Consider the following 16,548-nt stretch of genomic DNA (forward strand, 5'->3'; position numbering starts at 1 on the left):
AACAATGTTCTTTCAGCGCCGTGCATAAATAATTACTAGAGTCTCATGGGGCCACTGGACACTACAAGTAACAAGACGCTCCATAAAAGCGTACACTGGGTTACACAAAAACAGAAGGCACTGAATTGGGTGGTATTGAACTGCAGGGTTCCAGTTAATTTTCTCAAGTGGGGGGTCATTAAGACCATGAGGGTCACCCACATGTCGCGCCAGCAGAGGCGCTTTGGCTCACATGTTCACACCTTTAATTATTTTGTAATGTCCTGTCCCAGGAGGTCTTTTAATTTTTTAAGCTTTGGTAATAAATTCAGTTTAAAGATAACAAAACACGCTCTTGAGTAAAATTCACTCGTTTCTTCTCAGATGAAGGAAAAAAATAACATAGTTTTTATATATAGCTCTGAATCGAATTCTCATCGAAAGATTAATGACAATCGATCGTAAAAAGAGGGAGATTTCTGCAGTCTCTGACTTTTATGATGTTTTGTCAAAAGGAAGAAATTGATCACGTGCTAGGCAACCATCAAGGTGCACGTGATCACCTTGTGCCAACTGTATGAACTACGGGAAAGCATGTTAATCGTTCGTCGTTTCCACAGTAAAACAACGTCTGGTTTTTTAATGTTGTTGTAATATTTAACTGAATATTTACATTTTATCTGTTGGGTCAGGAAGCCCTCTTTGTTGGGTTCCTGAGGACGTATCTATTTTGATTTCAGGGTGAACTATTTACACAATCGCGAGGTTGAGCGGCCATGTAATTAAAAATCTGAACATCCATGAGATACAAAAAACAGACTTGCGAATTATCGCAAATCACAATGCTGACAAGCACAAAAGCAGGAGAAATGGTTCATAAACATGAAGTTTGTTACCATCTGAATGTTTTTGGGTTAGAGTAAAGGGATATATTGTCAAGGAAATGATGTAATTTCATGACACTCAAAATTCGCAAAAAAAGCGTGAGTTTCATGTAAACAATCTTCGCACTAGCAAGTCGTAGCAATACATTGGATTAACGAGGAAGTTAAAGAAATATTGTTGGCTTCCCAAATAAATTTCATCTTACACTACATCATTTGTCAGAGAAATAAAATTCCTGTCTCCTCGCATGCAACAAAGTTAGGCGCATTTACCTCTTCGTCGAATTCTAATGCTTAACACAGGAATTTTTAGTTATTGTTAAAATCTTTATCTATTCGTTAGCAGTCATCCTTTCAAATTACAGAGAAATTGACCGGTTCGCGAACATTTCACGAGTTTTTTTCAATGGGATGTCAAAAGGCCAAGTGGATGTTATGCATAATAGCGGAAGTTCGGGCGATCAAGTTGCGTGTGTGACCCGTTATGAATATTTTTTTCACAAAATGTTCCCGAATCGTCAAGTATCACCTCAGAAGACAAGAACATCATTCTAAAAGGTTATTCTACGCAAAAAGTAGTTTCTGGAGGTAATTTTGAGAGTGGAAATCAAGTTTACTTCGCATGGTATATTTATATTTAACAAGACGCGCTATACAAGCGTACACTGGGTTGCCTGTGGTACATGTTACACAAAAGCAGAAGGCACTGAATTGGGTGGTATTGAACTGCAGGGTTCCAGTTAATATTGTTTTGAAGTGAGGGGTCATTAAGACCATTTGAGGGTCACCCACATGTCGCGCCAGCAGAGGCCCTTTGGCTCACACGTTCACACCTTTAATTATTTTGTAATATCCTGTCCAATTATGAGGTCTTTTAGTTTTTAAGCTTTGGTAATAAAATCAGTTTAAAGATAACAAACACGCTCTTGAGTAAAGGTGCACGTGATCACATTGTGTCAATTGAATGAACTACGGGAAAGAATGTTAATCGTTCGTCGTTTTCAAAGTAAAACAACGTACTTTTTAGCCAAGAAATTGCCGTCTTTAGTTTTTTAATTTTGTTGTAATATTTAACTGAATATTTACATTTTATCTGTCGGGTCAGGAAGCCTTCTTGGTCGGGTTCCTGAGAAACGTATCTATTGTGACTTCAGGATGAACTATTTACACAATCACGAGGTTGAGCGGCCATGTAATTGAAAATCTGAACATCTATGAGATACAAAAACAGGCTTGCGAATTATCTCAAATCACAATGCTGACAAGCACAAAAGGAGAAGAAATGGTTAATAAATATGAAGTTTGTTACTATCGGAATGTTTTTGTATTTGAGTAAAGCGATATATTGTCACGCAAATGAAGTAAGTTCATGACACTCAAAATTCGCAAAAAGCGTGAGTTTCATGCAAACAATCTTCGCACTAGTGAGTCGTAGCAATAAATTGGATTAAATTTGGCTTCCCAAATAAACTTCACTTACACAACAATGACAAAATCATTTTTGTCAGAGAAATAAATTTCCTGTCTTCTCGCGTATCACATTTCAACGGACGAATGCAAATTTGTTGACTCATTTTCACCACGTCCTGATTCCCGCGAAATTTTTCTTCTTTCAAATATAAACAAAAATATTATTTCTCGTCAAGCGTTCCATCTTTTATGTTCAAATAACCGCTAAAAATAAAGATTTTCTAACGATCTATCCGTATTCGGTAGATATCTTTTCATAATTTAATATTCTCTGTCAAAATTTGCTCAACAATCAAACACAAAAATAGCAACGCACGCAACAAATTTAGTCGCATTAACCTCTTCGTCGAATTCTCATGCTTAACACAGGAATTTTTAGTTGTTGTGAAAATCTTTCTCTATTTGTTAGCAATCATTCGCGTTACAGTGACTTTCGACGCATTGCCGGTTAAGTTAATCATTCTACTGTGTCCACCAGAGAAATCTCGATCCTGAGAAAATACGCTCAGAAGGCTCTATGCACAAAGACACCACTTAGCAGTGGAGTGACAGGCAAGACTTTTACCCTCACGAAAAAAAAAAACAACGAAAAAAAAAAACAAACAAACAAACAACAAATGAAACGCAGATTCCGACTGGGTTTGGCAACCCAGTAAATATAGAGAACACATGGGGCAAAGACGCGAAGGTTAGGTCTGGAAATTTACTAGAATATGAAAATAAAAATCGATGAAACGTACCATGTGGCGAGTTGTTGCTGTCCTCAATATAGGCTAAACTTCAGAATACCCCCGACTTATTTGCATTTCATTGAATAAGAATAAGAATAAGCTCTATTGTATTAAGTCTTGTTCTTCAAAAGATGCCGCATAGGGGAAACAATAGTGGTTAGGTGTTGCGGGGTATTGTGCAATTGCTCCTCAATATGTACACGAAGTTTCGTGGAAAATAGGCTCCTTCTCCTTTCCTTATGATAGTGTAGTAACAAGGTAGGAGGCTGACGGCAGCGTCGGGGCTCCGATCCACCCTCAACCAGCACGATTTTTTAGGCAAAAGTCGAATCCAGTCGCTAAATAAACACACCATTCTCGTGGAACATGAATTTCTCTAAACCCTGAATCCACTGAAGCATCTCCAGCTAGCAACGCGAAGCCACCAGGCTTCGTAAAACTTGTATGTTAAGCAACTAAAATGGCGGCCCGAAGCCGTTACTGAGCTCGGGGCGCCTATTGACTAGTATAAAAAGTACCCATGGAGGGCAGGGAGTCCCAGAAACTCACCGTCTGACTACACATTTACTCCAGGGGGACTTATTATACTCGTGACCAGGCGTCCCGAGCTCAGTGCCATTTGGACCAGTTGTGATCCTAACGGCTTCGGGCCGCCATTTTAGTCGGTTAAACGTACAAGTTCTACGGAGTCTGATGGCTTCGCGTTGCTAGCTGGAGATGTTTCAGTGGATTCCGGGTTTAGAGAAATGCATGTTCCACGAGCCTGGTGTGTTTATTTAGCGACCGGATTCGATTTTCAAAATTCCCATGCGTTCACTGTAATTTAAGCCGCGTTTGCCCCCCAACCAATATGAGAAATAAACCGTAAAAAGGCCTATCACGGATAAACAGAGACTGTTTAATTTTACAGTGCATGTCTGATCGACCAGTTGCTAAAATTTCAAAATGGTCCCACTTTATTCTAGTATGGTTGGTTGGAAAAACATGATTAGTGACAATTTGTTGTTAGAGCTTTAAAATGTTCTGCCTTTTTCTCACGTAATCGGCGTTCTCGTTTTCAATCCTTGCAATCCCAGCAGTTTTCTCTGTACACTACTTTTGACCTGTACGAAGGAGCTAGTTTATCGTTTAAAGGAAAAAAGACTTGTATAAGAAGTTGCTTATACAAAACTTCAGCTGTTTTGTAAGGTGTTTGCTGAGATGACCTAAGAAAGGTAGATCGATTAGAACTTCTTTTTTCTTAAATGTTTGTAGACGATCTTTTGGCTTATTTTGATGCCTTGCAATTCATACGATATTTAACCGTTCGCCTACGGAAGCCAAATAGAGAGCTTAAGCACGCACGTTTTTGAGACGCGGACGGCAACCGGAAGTGGTCTGTTTTCCCTTTTAACTTGTTTACACACAATCACATTTACATTGCTAAGATCTTATTCCCATTAGAAATGATTAGTATGAAAATCTGGGAGACACCACTGTCCTGGCACGCAAAACTTTCTCTTCCGGTTGCCGTCCGCGTCCCAAAAACGTGTCTGCTTAAGCTCCCTAATTAAGTAACAAAATCCTCGCGATGACGAACAAATTCTAATGCAGCGATGAGCCAAAGTGCGGATTAGGTTTATTTTGTATTTACGCGGGAATAAAAGAGTCCAATTTGGTATAAGTCTTCTTTCGATAGATTGAAGTTGAGAAGGAGTTGTCACGATTGCATTTCATAAGGATATGAAGGAATAGAATTTAATCGTTTTTTTCAAAATCAATTGTGAACTTGTTGTTGTTGTGTTTCCGTTTCAGGTAATCTCAAAACTCGAAGCATTATTTTTGTTCTTGAAAAGAGTAAAGGTATCGTCCACATACCGGAGCCAAATAGTAGGCTGATAGATGTTCTTCATCACCTATTTTTCCTCAAAATCACACGTGATGCTCAGCACCGCTAGGGGTGTTCGCATCGTTTTCGATAACGACGTCGCCAATGCTCAGGTTTCTGGAGGTCGTGTCCACTTCTGGCATTCTTGGAGACTGAGAAGAAACTCTTTACGCCAGCGAGACCAGAATTCCCTGCCCAAATGCTGCACTTTTCTCGACCGTTTGCGTGCATATGCATCCGCTGACTGGAAGTTTCCCGGAGGTGGTAGCAAGATCTTCATGGTCAGCAGGTGGTTTCGTGTGAGCGGTTCTGGTGAGTCTGAGTCAGTGAGCTATTAACTAGCGAGAAGAGACGACAGAACGGCGCGCACTTATCTAAGTAGGGAGCTTTAGCAACGACAACGGCGACGGCGACGGCAACGACAGCGTCACAAATTTGCATATCTAGTGAGAAAAAGGAATAGCTTTGAACGCTCTAAACGTGCATCTTTTCATTTATGTCTATTTCTCTGTCGTCGTCAGCAAAACAACAAACGTAAAATGACCAAATTTGAGGTTTTAGGGAGAACGTCAGCGCTCGAGTATAATTGAGCGCCGTTCATACTAGTTTCGTTCTTGAGGGTTTGCCACACCTTTGTCAAGTTAAAATGCTTGGAATAGTCGCGAAGTGATTGCAATAACGGGAATTCACATTTAACGGCGACGGTTTCGTTGCCGTTGCCGTCGTCGTCACGGCTAAAGCTCCCTATTTGTCGCTCACAGACGCCGCCCGCGTGACTTGATTCTGGCGCGTTCATCTTGAAGTTAATCCAATCGCATCCATCTTTTAGTAGCTGCTTCCTAATGCAGTCATGGTCCATTTCATGTTTTTTTGAGCTCTCTGCGTGTTCGAACGAAATTTGTGCCTTGGTCACTTCTGAGTTGTTGTACGGGTCCTTGGCAACACAGCGTCATGCGTTAAGCAGCGAGTCGGTTAAGAATTAGAGTGAAATCCTTCATTAAAAAAAAAACACTCTGTGAAATCTTTAGTAACAATAAAATACAAATCTAATAACAAATTAGACTAAAAACTAACTACATACTGTTTTACAAGACTACCGAGTGAGGGTTCGATGACTCAGATGTTTGATTTGCTCTTGAAATTTCCTGATTGATTTAATTTCTCTCACCTTTTCGGGTAAATAGTTCCACAACAAAGCACTGCTGTAACTGAAACTTCGTTTGAAATAGTTCGTACGCAGCCTAGGCAATGCCAATTTGCGAGAGGAATTGCGCAAATCATACTCTGTGTTTCGTTCGTGAAATAGGTTCTGCACGTACACTGGAGCTTGTTCATTTAGGGATTTAAACATCATTATCGCTGTATGTTTCTTTCTCCTTATAACTATTCGCATTTAAATGTATCAAGAAGCAGCTCGAGCTAGTCCTCTAGCTGCACGTTTCTGTAACGTTTGTAATTTGTCACTCAGTCGATCACTTAAGAACGTTCGCGCCCAAAACGTTCTCACGTAAAGATTTTTTTAAAACTTGCCACGCACAAAGGTAATGATCTACAAATGGGGGGTCACCGTGCTCGTTTTTGAGATCATGAGGTGCACTTTTAGAAGCTTGCGTTAGTTTAAGACGATCTTAGCTTAAAACTGTCAGAAATAAAAAAGCAATATTAGTGAAATTTCGATCGGGTAAGCGTACTCAATTCAACATAACTAATACAACTAAACAAACTTTTGCAGCTGATGTCTTTTTCTGAGGTGAATAGTCCTTGAAAAACGACACATATTAGTCTACGAAAGAAATCTTCGGTCGTCCGAGAGCATAAAAGGCGAAATATTTGTAACTTTTCACATACAGATTTTCTTTGCTTTTTGCTAAAATGGACAAAATCAGGAGAGGAAGTGATCTACGGAAAGAAAAATGGGGGTCACCAAGCATTCAAGAGAATATAATCGCTGCGAAGTTCTCAAAGCGATTGGATTGTCTATTCGCACTATCACGTCATTGCGTGACATTTCCGAGAAGACTTGGGTCCACAGCTATCCCATAATGCCACATGCTTTCAAGTTCCATTCTTGTGGAAAATGTTTGCACCTTTAGCATCCTGTTTGCCTTCATGGTCTACGATGCATGACGTGTGCGTGACATGCGCGAAAAAATTCGCAGTAGCAATGGGCAGAAACGTCCTTAAGCCATCTCAAATGAGGCTACAGTAATCAAAGTGAGGTTAATTAAAGAGTTATGGACTAGTACCACGGTAGATTGGGAGATAAGGGGACTGATTCATCTAAGGGTACCTATAGCCGAGGTTATCTTTTTACACAATTCGTTAACATGATTAGACCAGCAAAGCCAACAGTCGATAATGAGACCTAATGCTTTGCGTGACCAACTTTGCTGATAACTTGGTTTTCTGGTTCACTGTTTATTTCGTAATGGCTTTCCGCAAGAAGTTTCTGGCAAGAGCCAAAACTCGGCTTTTGCAACATTAAGGCTAAGCTTAAGCTCTTTTAGCCAACAATGGAGGTTTAGTAGTCCTGAGTTTTTCTCTTGTTCAAGGTTAGCTAGAGAGGAACCAGAAATTGTAATATTTGTATCGTCTGCGATCGGTTTTGCGCATCCTGTTTTAAGCCATTTTGGAAGATCGTTTATATAGATTAAGAAAAACAAAGGAACGAGAATACTACCTTGTGGGACTCTGCATTTTTGTTCGCTAGCACTGGATAGTGCGCCATTAAGATAACATTTCTGGCTCCTGTTACCGAGTATCAAGTATTTGTGAGTCAATGAATCAATGAGTCATGAGTCATGAGTCATGAGTCATGAGTCAATGAGTTAGTGCAGTTACCCTAACCCATAAATTGAAAGCTAAAATTTTAGAGAGTGCTTAGGCCTAATCACTGAAACAAAAGCTTAGGCTTAATCAATAAATTATTGCTATATTGACTGTGAGTCTCATGCATAACTTATGACTCATTGACTCATTGACCATTTGACTCATAAATCATGGGACCTCCCTGTTACCTAAGTAGGAGGCAAAAAATCTTAGAGAACCCAGATCAAGTCCATAGTTAGCAAGTTTTCGTAAGAAAATTGCATGTCCAACGGTGTCAAAAGTCTTTTTAAGGTCGATGTATACCACGCCATTTAAAAGGCCGTTATCTATATTAAGAGACCAGTTGTTCGTTGTTTCAAGTAATGCTGTCATGGTGCTATGGAACAATCGAAAGCCAGATTGATAAATATTCAAAAGTTTGCTTTTGTCTGGGTAATCGTAGAGATGTTGAAAGACAATTTTTTTCGCTGAATAGTTTTGAGACAATTGGCAATACAGAATTTCAGGGGTGGATCCAGGATTTTACATGAGTGATTTGCACCAACTAAACTAGGGGGTTTGGGGGCATGCTCCTTCAAGAAAATGTGAAATTTGGTGCTCTCAGAATGCCATTTTCCTGCATTCTGATAGAACCTCAAGCCATTCAGACACATAAGCAGCACCTCCTTCAGAAAGGGATAATTTTGTCTTAACAGTAGTTGCAAATGACTCTATTGCTTACTTTCATGATATTCTGGTTTGTCTGGTTTTATCAGACAAGCCAGAATAACATGAAGTAAGCAATAGAGTTATACTTTGTTTGACTATACAAAGTAACATTTTTTGGTCTAGAAATTTGCATGTCTGTGTCTAAGGAGTCTAGCATTTAGGGTTACCTGCATTGAAGATGTAGTGGAATTGTGCTGCCTGGATTGCTGTCTTGGATGCTTGTGGGAGTGCAAATAACTCTCCAGTGGGAATGGTCTCAGTTTTAGTGGGAATAGAGGAGAAAACAAATATCAAGATTTATCAGTGGGTGAATATTAAGAGACTGATTGTCATAAAAATGTAAACAGTAAGGTGAAACTGAAAAGTAGGAATCATACTTGCCTTCTTCAGCCTTATAGATCAGTGTATTTGAAATGATCTGGTGCAATGAGTTCAGACCGAGAGAATATGTAAAAACCATTTAAGCTTATTGAACACCCAGTGTCAGTGGAAACATAACTCAGAAATATTGAAGAATGAGTTTTTGCCGAGAGATTACTAATACAATTGTACAACAGGCACCACCTATGTGTCCACCACCACCTATGTCTCCTTTGATTTATTTCATAATAAACAATAAAACAAGAAGGGTAGTTGATTTCGTGAACTGCAATAAAGAGCTGAGGAAGAGATTTGAGTGATTTCTGCAAATCACTTGAACTACTCTGGATCCACCCCTGAAATTGGTCAGATTTTAATCCTTTTTTAAAGACGTGAGTCACTTTGGCGTTTTTCTATTCACTTGGAAAAGTTCCTGTGCCTATACAGCTATTAAAAAATTCAATTAATGATGGTTCAATAATGGAACTGGCTAATTTCAGAAGTTTACCAGGAACCCCATGGAATCCCATGGCTTTCTTTTTGTCAAGCTTCCTTAGTAGCTCCCACACAGTTGTGACACTAAGAGCCTTTAAGGAGAAGGCTGTTGTAGTGGGCTGTAAATAACTTTCAGGGTCGATTTTAGAAGGTGATAATTTACTGGCTAGATTTGGTCTAATAGATATGCAAAAATCGTTTAAAACCCCTGCAATTTCAGCTGTAGAATTTGTAATGTCGTTATTTGTTTTAAGTTCAGTGATAATTGCGGTTTTTGAAAGATTTGCGCGAGCTCAGTTCGTTAATTAGCTTTAAAGTTTTGGAAAAATACTGACGATCAAATCGAAACTTCAACACTCCCCCGCCCCCCGACCACCCGGGCAACCCTCGGGCATTTGACTATCCTCTGTGCCCGGGGAGTCAGGAATTTGACCCTTGCTTGCGCAGGGTGGTGAAAATTGACCGGAAATGTCAGGTTTCAAGTGAATGTTTTTTCTGGCGCCGAAGTTGCTAACAGCTATAAAACACGTGTTTGGACAAGATGTAGCATTTGTGAGCGATTGACTTACAAAAAAAATCCTTCAAAAGTTTCAAAGTTTATGTGTACCACACGTAAATAGGGATACACGAAATTAGTAATAGACTTAAGAAAGGTACAATGCTCCCTAGAAAATAACTAAGAAGCTAATCTAGCTAGGAGGCAGGATAAATAATTTCACGTCTAAAGGAAAAAAGTCGATTCAGGGAGGCACAAGTATAATCATAAAAGATTGGCAAACAAAGAGAACGACAACAGAAAAAAAAAGGAAGAAGAAGAAAAAGATTTCACTTCAGATGGACTGGAGGAAAGAGGAAGTGTAAATAACAATTAATATGACGTAATAAGAGACTTTTTAAGGGAACACTTAAATTTGTGAAAGCGAAGAATTTTTAAAGACGCCTCAATATTATTCCAAAGAACAGCCCCCTTGAAACGAATGTTAAACTTCCCATAATTAAACCGGGCAGTAGGAATACAAAACGCTTATTTAGAAGACAGTCTAGTATTATATACTTGTGCCTACTTGATATAGGAGTAAAAAATTAGTGAAAAGCAGAAGGTAGCAAATTATGATAAAATTTAAACATAAAGGCAATTAAGATAACGTATAACATCACGAAATTTCATAATGTACAAATGTTTGAAAATAGGGGAAGTATGAGCATTATAACAAGAAAAAGTAATAATTCGAACAACCTTCTTCTGCAGAACAACAGTAGGATGTAAAGTGGCTGCATAGGTGTTTCCCCAGATTATAAGACCATAAGTTAGAAAAGAATAAAAAAGGGATTAATACAATTGAATCAATAAATCCTGGGAGACAAAAAAGACGAAGGCTAGCTAAGATTCCAATGCTTCGGGAGATTTTCTTGCTTAACTGGTGAATGTGCTCCTTGAATTTCAAGAAGAAAGGAAAGATCTGTTGAAAACCAGAAATTTAACACGATCTAATGGTATTTTTATAGTAATAAAAACCAGTGAGTGATCGCTAATTCCAAGATGAACGACACTAGAATTTTTTTTTTCGGGAGAATTAGTTATGCAAAGGTCAATCAATGTGCGTGATGTTGATGTAATCCTGGTTGGTTCAGAAATCGTTTGGCTAAATCCGTATATATCAAATATATTCGTTAAATTGTACGAAATATGGCAGTTTGACCGATCGTGCAAGATATCACAGTTCATATTTCCCAGTAGGTAGAAGTCGTTGTTTTCCTAGTCAATTTTATCCACCAGGATTTCAAATCGAGTAAAAATGTCCTGGGGGGGACTGGGAGGTCTGCACTCTTCGAGGCGGTCTTCAGAGATAGCAGACATTTTCTGTTCGACTACTGGACTTCGCAGCGTGCAGCACTTGACGCGAGTCACAATCACGTTGCTCATTGCAGAAGAGCCCTTAATCACCCAGTAGCCATTAGATCGTATTAAATTTCTGTTCTTAAACTGATCTTTCCTTTCTTCTTGAAAGGCTCGGGCTTGTGCTGCACAAATTATCACCCTATTTGCTGCTATTTAATCTTCGACGTTGTTCCTTGAGATGCTTTCTTGCATATTCGATCTTTAAGTTTCTTGATGTACTTGACGCACAGCGCTACAGCTCGTTTAGCCCTGTTCCAGTCTGGGAAGCGTTGTGATTCATGTTGCGAAACACTGAGGGTGTGGTCATTGTCATCACTGGTTGCCCACTCGCTTTCTTTGTTCCACAAAAACGTTGGTCCGAGGATCCATCGGGACTGTTGTAACTCGTGGGCCTTCATTCCCTGTGATGCTAATGGGCTTTTCTGTACTATCCTCCATCACATGAGAGATCACCGCTCCTACTGCATAAGGGATCGATGCATCACAGCCCAGGCGAAGAGGTTTCATAAGATCTCAATGAACCAACAAGGAAGAATCTTGAAACTGCTGCTTAATCTTCAAAAAAAGAAAAACTCACACATTCCTCAGTCCACTACCAAGGCTTGTCCTTTTGCAAAAGGTCATGCAGAGGATGCAGAATGGTGGCCAGATTGGAGAGAAATTTGGCATAGTAATTGAGAAACCCAAGCCTCCATCGTCTGTGGCAGGGGTCCAATGCCATATTGGTCAATCCAATGTCCAAGAAACTCAGCCCTGGCTAGAATCAAATGTACTTGGCAGGATTTCGTTTGAAGCCATGATCTTGTAAGCGTCCAAACACCTCCTCTAAGATTTAAAAAATTCCCGCAGGAGAAATTCCTGAGATCAGGATGTCATCCCACTGACATATTGTGAACTTCACTCTTTGCAAAAGCTGATCCGCCATAATTCGCCGAAAAATTGCTGGTGCAATGGATACCCCAAACGGTAAGCGCTTCTACCGGTATAACCCCATGTGAGTGTTTATTTTCAGGTACTTGTGGCATTGTCATGCGGCTCAACTTGCTGAAAGGCACGTGGTAAATCAATGTTGCCTAAGACTTTAACTACTGGGGCAACCTAATCGCTTTCAATTGGCTCCCCTTGTAAATGATCCCTCATTCCTCCAATCTCTGCAAATCTTGCTCCACTTTTTCCTTGAGCGCATAAGGGAAATGGCCGTCCCTTTAGGAAAATAGGTTGTGCGTCCTCACAGACACGAATGGAAGCCTGAAAATTCTCGAGATGTCCCGGCATAACCCTTTTCAAGACTCGATACCTCGACCTTATCTCACATACAGCATTCACTTGGGAAACCTTGAAAATTGTTGCCCAATCTAGCTTCAGTTTCTCCAGCCAATTAATTTTGTCCAAGCAACACAAGTTTGTCGCCCTCAGCCACAACAAGAGGTAGTTGCAATTCCTGAGTTTGATACTTAACCCTTACTTGACTTTCCCCTAACAAGGCTAACTATAGCTACTCACCCGAGTATCTTTTCAAATAAAAATGTGTTGGCTTGAATGGCAGATGTTCCTGCAGAACTAATTTCTTGTAAACCGTTTCAGAAACAATACACACAGCAGATCCACTATCCACCTCACTTCTGACTAGTTTGCTCTACATCAACAGCTGCACCTGATAACCCGATCCACGCTGATCTTTAGAAGTGAGAGTACAGTGACCAAGGTACCAAGACCACACATTTCCATATCAGCTGTATCCGACCGCGAAACATCCTCAACATAACACGTATTTTGAGCATCTCATTTCAGGTGGCACATCTTGGCAATATGGCCCTTTTTTACATTTGCCACACTGAGCGGTCTTGCAACAGCACTCTGACGGAGAATGCTTTTGACCACAACAAAACCAAATAAAATATTTTTCTTGTGAACGCCTCAATGTGGCAACTTTGCAGACCTTGTTTACTGGCTAGTCCGATTTAGCCTCGCGCTCGGATTCCCTGCTCCCATTATTTGCTGGCTCTGATGTAAACAACAAGCTTGCTATTTTCGATAATGTCTTTCGTCAAGTACTCGATGTTCATGCTCCGGTGAAGACCATCAAGATCCGTAACCGCCCCTGTCCATGAGGCGTAGATATGTAGATAATAATATATTTTATTGCTTTTGGACTGATATTAGTATTAGTATTCATATTGTAAATAGTTACTGCAAAGCCTGGAAAGGAGTAATTACAGTCAACTCTCTCGTAAGCGACCAACCTTGGTGCACGACAAAGTGGTCGCTTACGGGAAAGATCAACAAAATAAGTCTAACATTGGATTGATCAATTAATTACATAAACATATTATCTAATCAGCTAAAATTAGGCAAATAGAAACTAATTTATTTGATTTTTTTCACATGCAACAGGTTTCGGGAAAAGTAGAGCGGAGTGTCTGTACTTGTCAATGTGTCTCACGTTAATGAAAATCACCTGAAATTTAAACCGAACAAAACCTAGGAAAACAACGTCAAACATGGGGTGCATATACTTGAAATCTTGATAATGTATTTACATTACTCGGTCGCATTCGACCGCTTATCCACAAAATCTAGAATGCTCGATTGCTTCTGCGACTTAAGCCTCATGTCAACAAGGATTTCAGACACTTTCGTGACTGTAGTGGACAACTCCTCGCAACTCCGGTAATCTGCAAACTCAGCGATCTGACGCACGAGATCAAGTGCTCCTTTAACTGTTTGCACCGCTGGGATTGGTAAGGGAGCATCGTCACTGCTATCATCACTGTCGGAATCAGTTGCTATTTCCGTCTTGTTGCTGTTTGAGTGAGTAGTGATAACCTCATCTCGTAGGGTCTCCCTCCAGTCAGGGTCGGCGGGATCTAAGGAGTATTATAGTTCATCACTAAATTTTCTCCGATTCTTATCGGTTTAAATTGATCACGTGACGCGATAGTGTTCGTCCGCGGAGAGACATTATCAGCCCATAGTGCCCGTCCGAGGAAAATAACCGGACGGATAGTAGTCGTCCGCTGAAAATACTTCTGTAAACAAGCGGCCTTATGGAAAATAAACAATCGAAATTGTATTAAGAGGGTTTTGTTTGTTTTCTTTTTCAAATTTTACATTGGCTGACACGGCTTTCGTCTAATAAAGTTGAAAATAATTCAACATGATTTTTGAGCTGGCGCGCGGAAGAAAATTTAGTAGTGAACAATAAAGACAATAGAGTGTCTATGTCTCGGAACTATCGGTCTGATAGTTGCCCCTTGGAAATTTGATGTTCTTAAAACTAGCGTATTTGCCCTCGAAGCTTCGCTTCTCGGGCAAATATTTGTTTTAAAAACATCAAATTTCCGCGGGGCAACTATCAGCCGATAGTTCCTCGACAGAAACACTCTATTGTTTAAATAGGCGTCCGCATCATCGTCGAAGACAGCATAGGGTGCAGCGTCAATACCTTTCTTAGACATCTTCTGCACCAGGGCTTCAAGGTCTAGTAACTCCTCGCCGGCAAACGGGTCATCGTCATCTTCATCCAAATCCATTGCTGAGGGGTACATTCCAACATGTCTGAAACACTTACTGATTACATCGCACTTGACTTCGTCCCACGCATTTACCATCCATCGCACTGCCATTAGGAGGTTCACAGACTTTACTATCTCGCTGGCAGAGTGTTCTCCATCAACTTGACTAACGATATGCCGCAGCAACTTCCGTTTGTAGTAGATCTTCCACACCTTGATTATACCTGCATCCAGGGGCTGCGTGCGCGATGTGGTGTTCTTTAGTAGAAAGGCCACTTTAATGTTGGAGAACATGTCTGTCAGCGTGGGTGGATGACATGGTGCATTGTCTAAGAAAAGAATAATATGTCCTTCCTCTCTTTTCAGACGGTTGTTCAACCTGGTAAGGATAGTAACCATTATCTCGGTTCTCATCAAAGCCTCCTCGTTGCTGAAGTATTGGGCACCGCAGGGGTATGATGGAATTGCCAAACGTGCGAAGCAGCGCGGTCGTCTGCTACTTCCTATCACAATAAGGGCCTCTTTGTCGCCCACTGCATTCACAAAGAATGCAACAGTTATTCGTTGCTTCGCATTCTTGCCGCCCCTACAGCGTTTCCCCTTTTCAGAGAGCGATTTTTGAGGCATCGCCTTCCAGAAACAGCCAGTTTCGTCCTCATTCCATATATCCCTCGGTGAGTAGCTCCTAGTTAGCTCTTTCAATCTTTCATTCCAGCTGTCTATCGTCTCTTGGCTTACATCACCCTCTTCCCTAGCAATGTTCATTTGGCCGATGTTATGTCTCTTTTTCCACTTATCTAGCCAACCACTTGTTCCTTTAAATGTGTCATCTCCAATTTTCTCAGCTATGATTCGCGCTTCTTCGACCAGCATGGGGCCATCGACAGGGATATTTGACTCTCTTGCTGTGGTATACCATTTCGACAACAAACCATTGATTTCGCAATACTTTTCAACATTCACTCTCTTTTGAGATTGAGCTCCTTCATTAGAGTTCCACGATTCGAGAATCTTAGCTTTCTGCTTCAGGATTTTGACAATCTGTGTTTTCCCGTAATCAAATATTTTCGCTGACTTTCTCCTGCTGTTACCCTCGTTAGATTTCCGGATCACTTCTATTTTTTCTTTCAGGGAAAGACATTTCCTTTGACCATCATTAGCTTGTGGGGGCATTGGTGGCTTCTTCGCTGAGAATTTCTTTGTAACTGGTTTGATGTCCTTAACTGGGATTCTTGCTTGCTTGGCCACCTTCGGGGTCGGCACGTCAGAACAAGAAACGCAATAAGCCACCGATACATCAGCTTTCCAGCACAGGCTGTCTTCATCAGCAGGGGATGAACATGCTTTAGACTTGTTACAGACAGGTTTTGCACACTTCAGACAAATATAATTCGTAAGACTTGAGCATTTAACACAGTTCCTCATCTTTAACCCTGTTGAGCACACGTGCATGTACAAATGTGGGAAATTCCCAGGAGTATTTTATCTTTATCTCACGCGTTAAGGATACAAATTGCAGATGCCAATCAAACTTGAACACCCACCACGCAACCAACGTGTAACACGTGCAGTAACAGAACTGAAAATCTTCGTCATTTGCTTATCATTCAGCATCGATTCGCTCCGTTTGAAGTCGACATGGACAAAAATAAATTTTCAAGCATCACGGTTCATTCATTCATACGAGGTTATCATGTCTACAAGTATGAAACAACATGGGTTCCCGAAATTGGTGAGCAACGTAGACTGAAACGTGAGCCACTGAATGAAAAAGATGGAAATGTCGTTGCAGTAGTGAGGCCGCTGCCAA

General features: G+C 40.5%; 1 protein-coding gene across 1 annotated transcript; it reads right to left on the reverse strand.

Annotated features, from left to right (window-relative positions):
- Nucleotides 1-13,764: 13,764 nt before the first annotated feature.
- On the reverse strand, nt 13,765-16,163 carry LOC138039759 (tigger transposable element-derived protein 6-like). The gene is made up of 2 exons (XM_068885608.1): nt 14,669-16,163; nt 13,765-14,090 (listed from the first exon to the last, which is right to left on the reverse strand). The coding sequence occupies exons 1-2, from the start codon at nt 16,161-16,163 to the stop codon at nt 13,765-13,767; spliced, it is 1,821 nt and encodes a 606-aa protein (XP_068741709.1).
- Nucleotides 16,164-16,548: the final 385 nt, after the last annotated feature.

This window comes from Montipora capricornis, chromosome 3 (genome assembly GCF_036669925.1).
Source record: "Montipora capricornis isolate CH-2021 chromosome 3, ASM3666992v2, whole genome shotgun sequence".
Lineage (NCBI taxonomy): Eukaryota > Metazoa > Cnidaria > Anthozoa > Scleractinia > Acroporidae > Montipora > Montipora capricornis.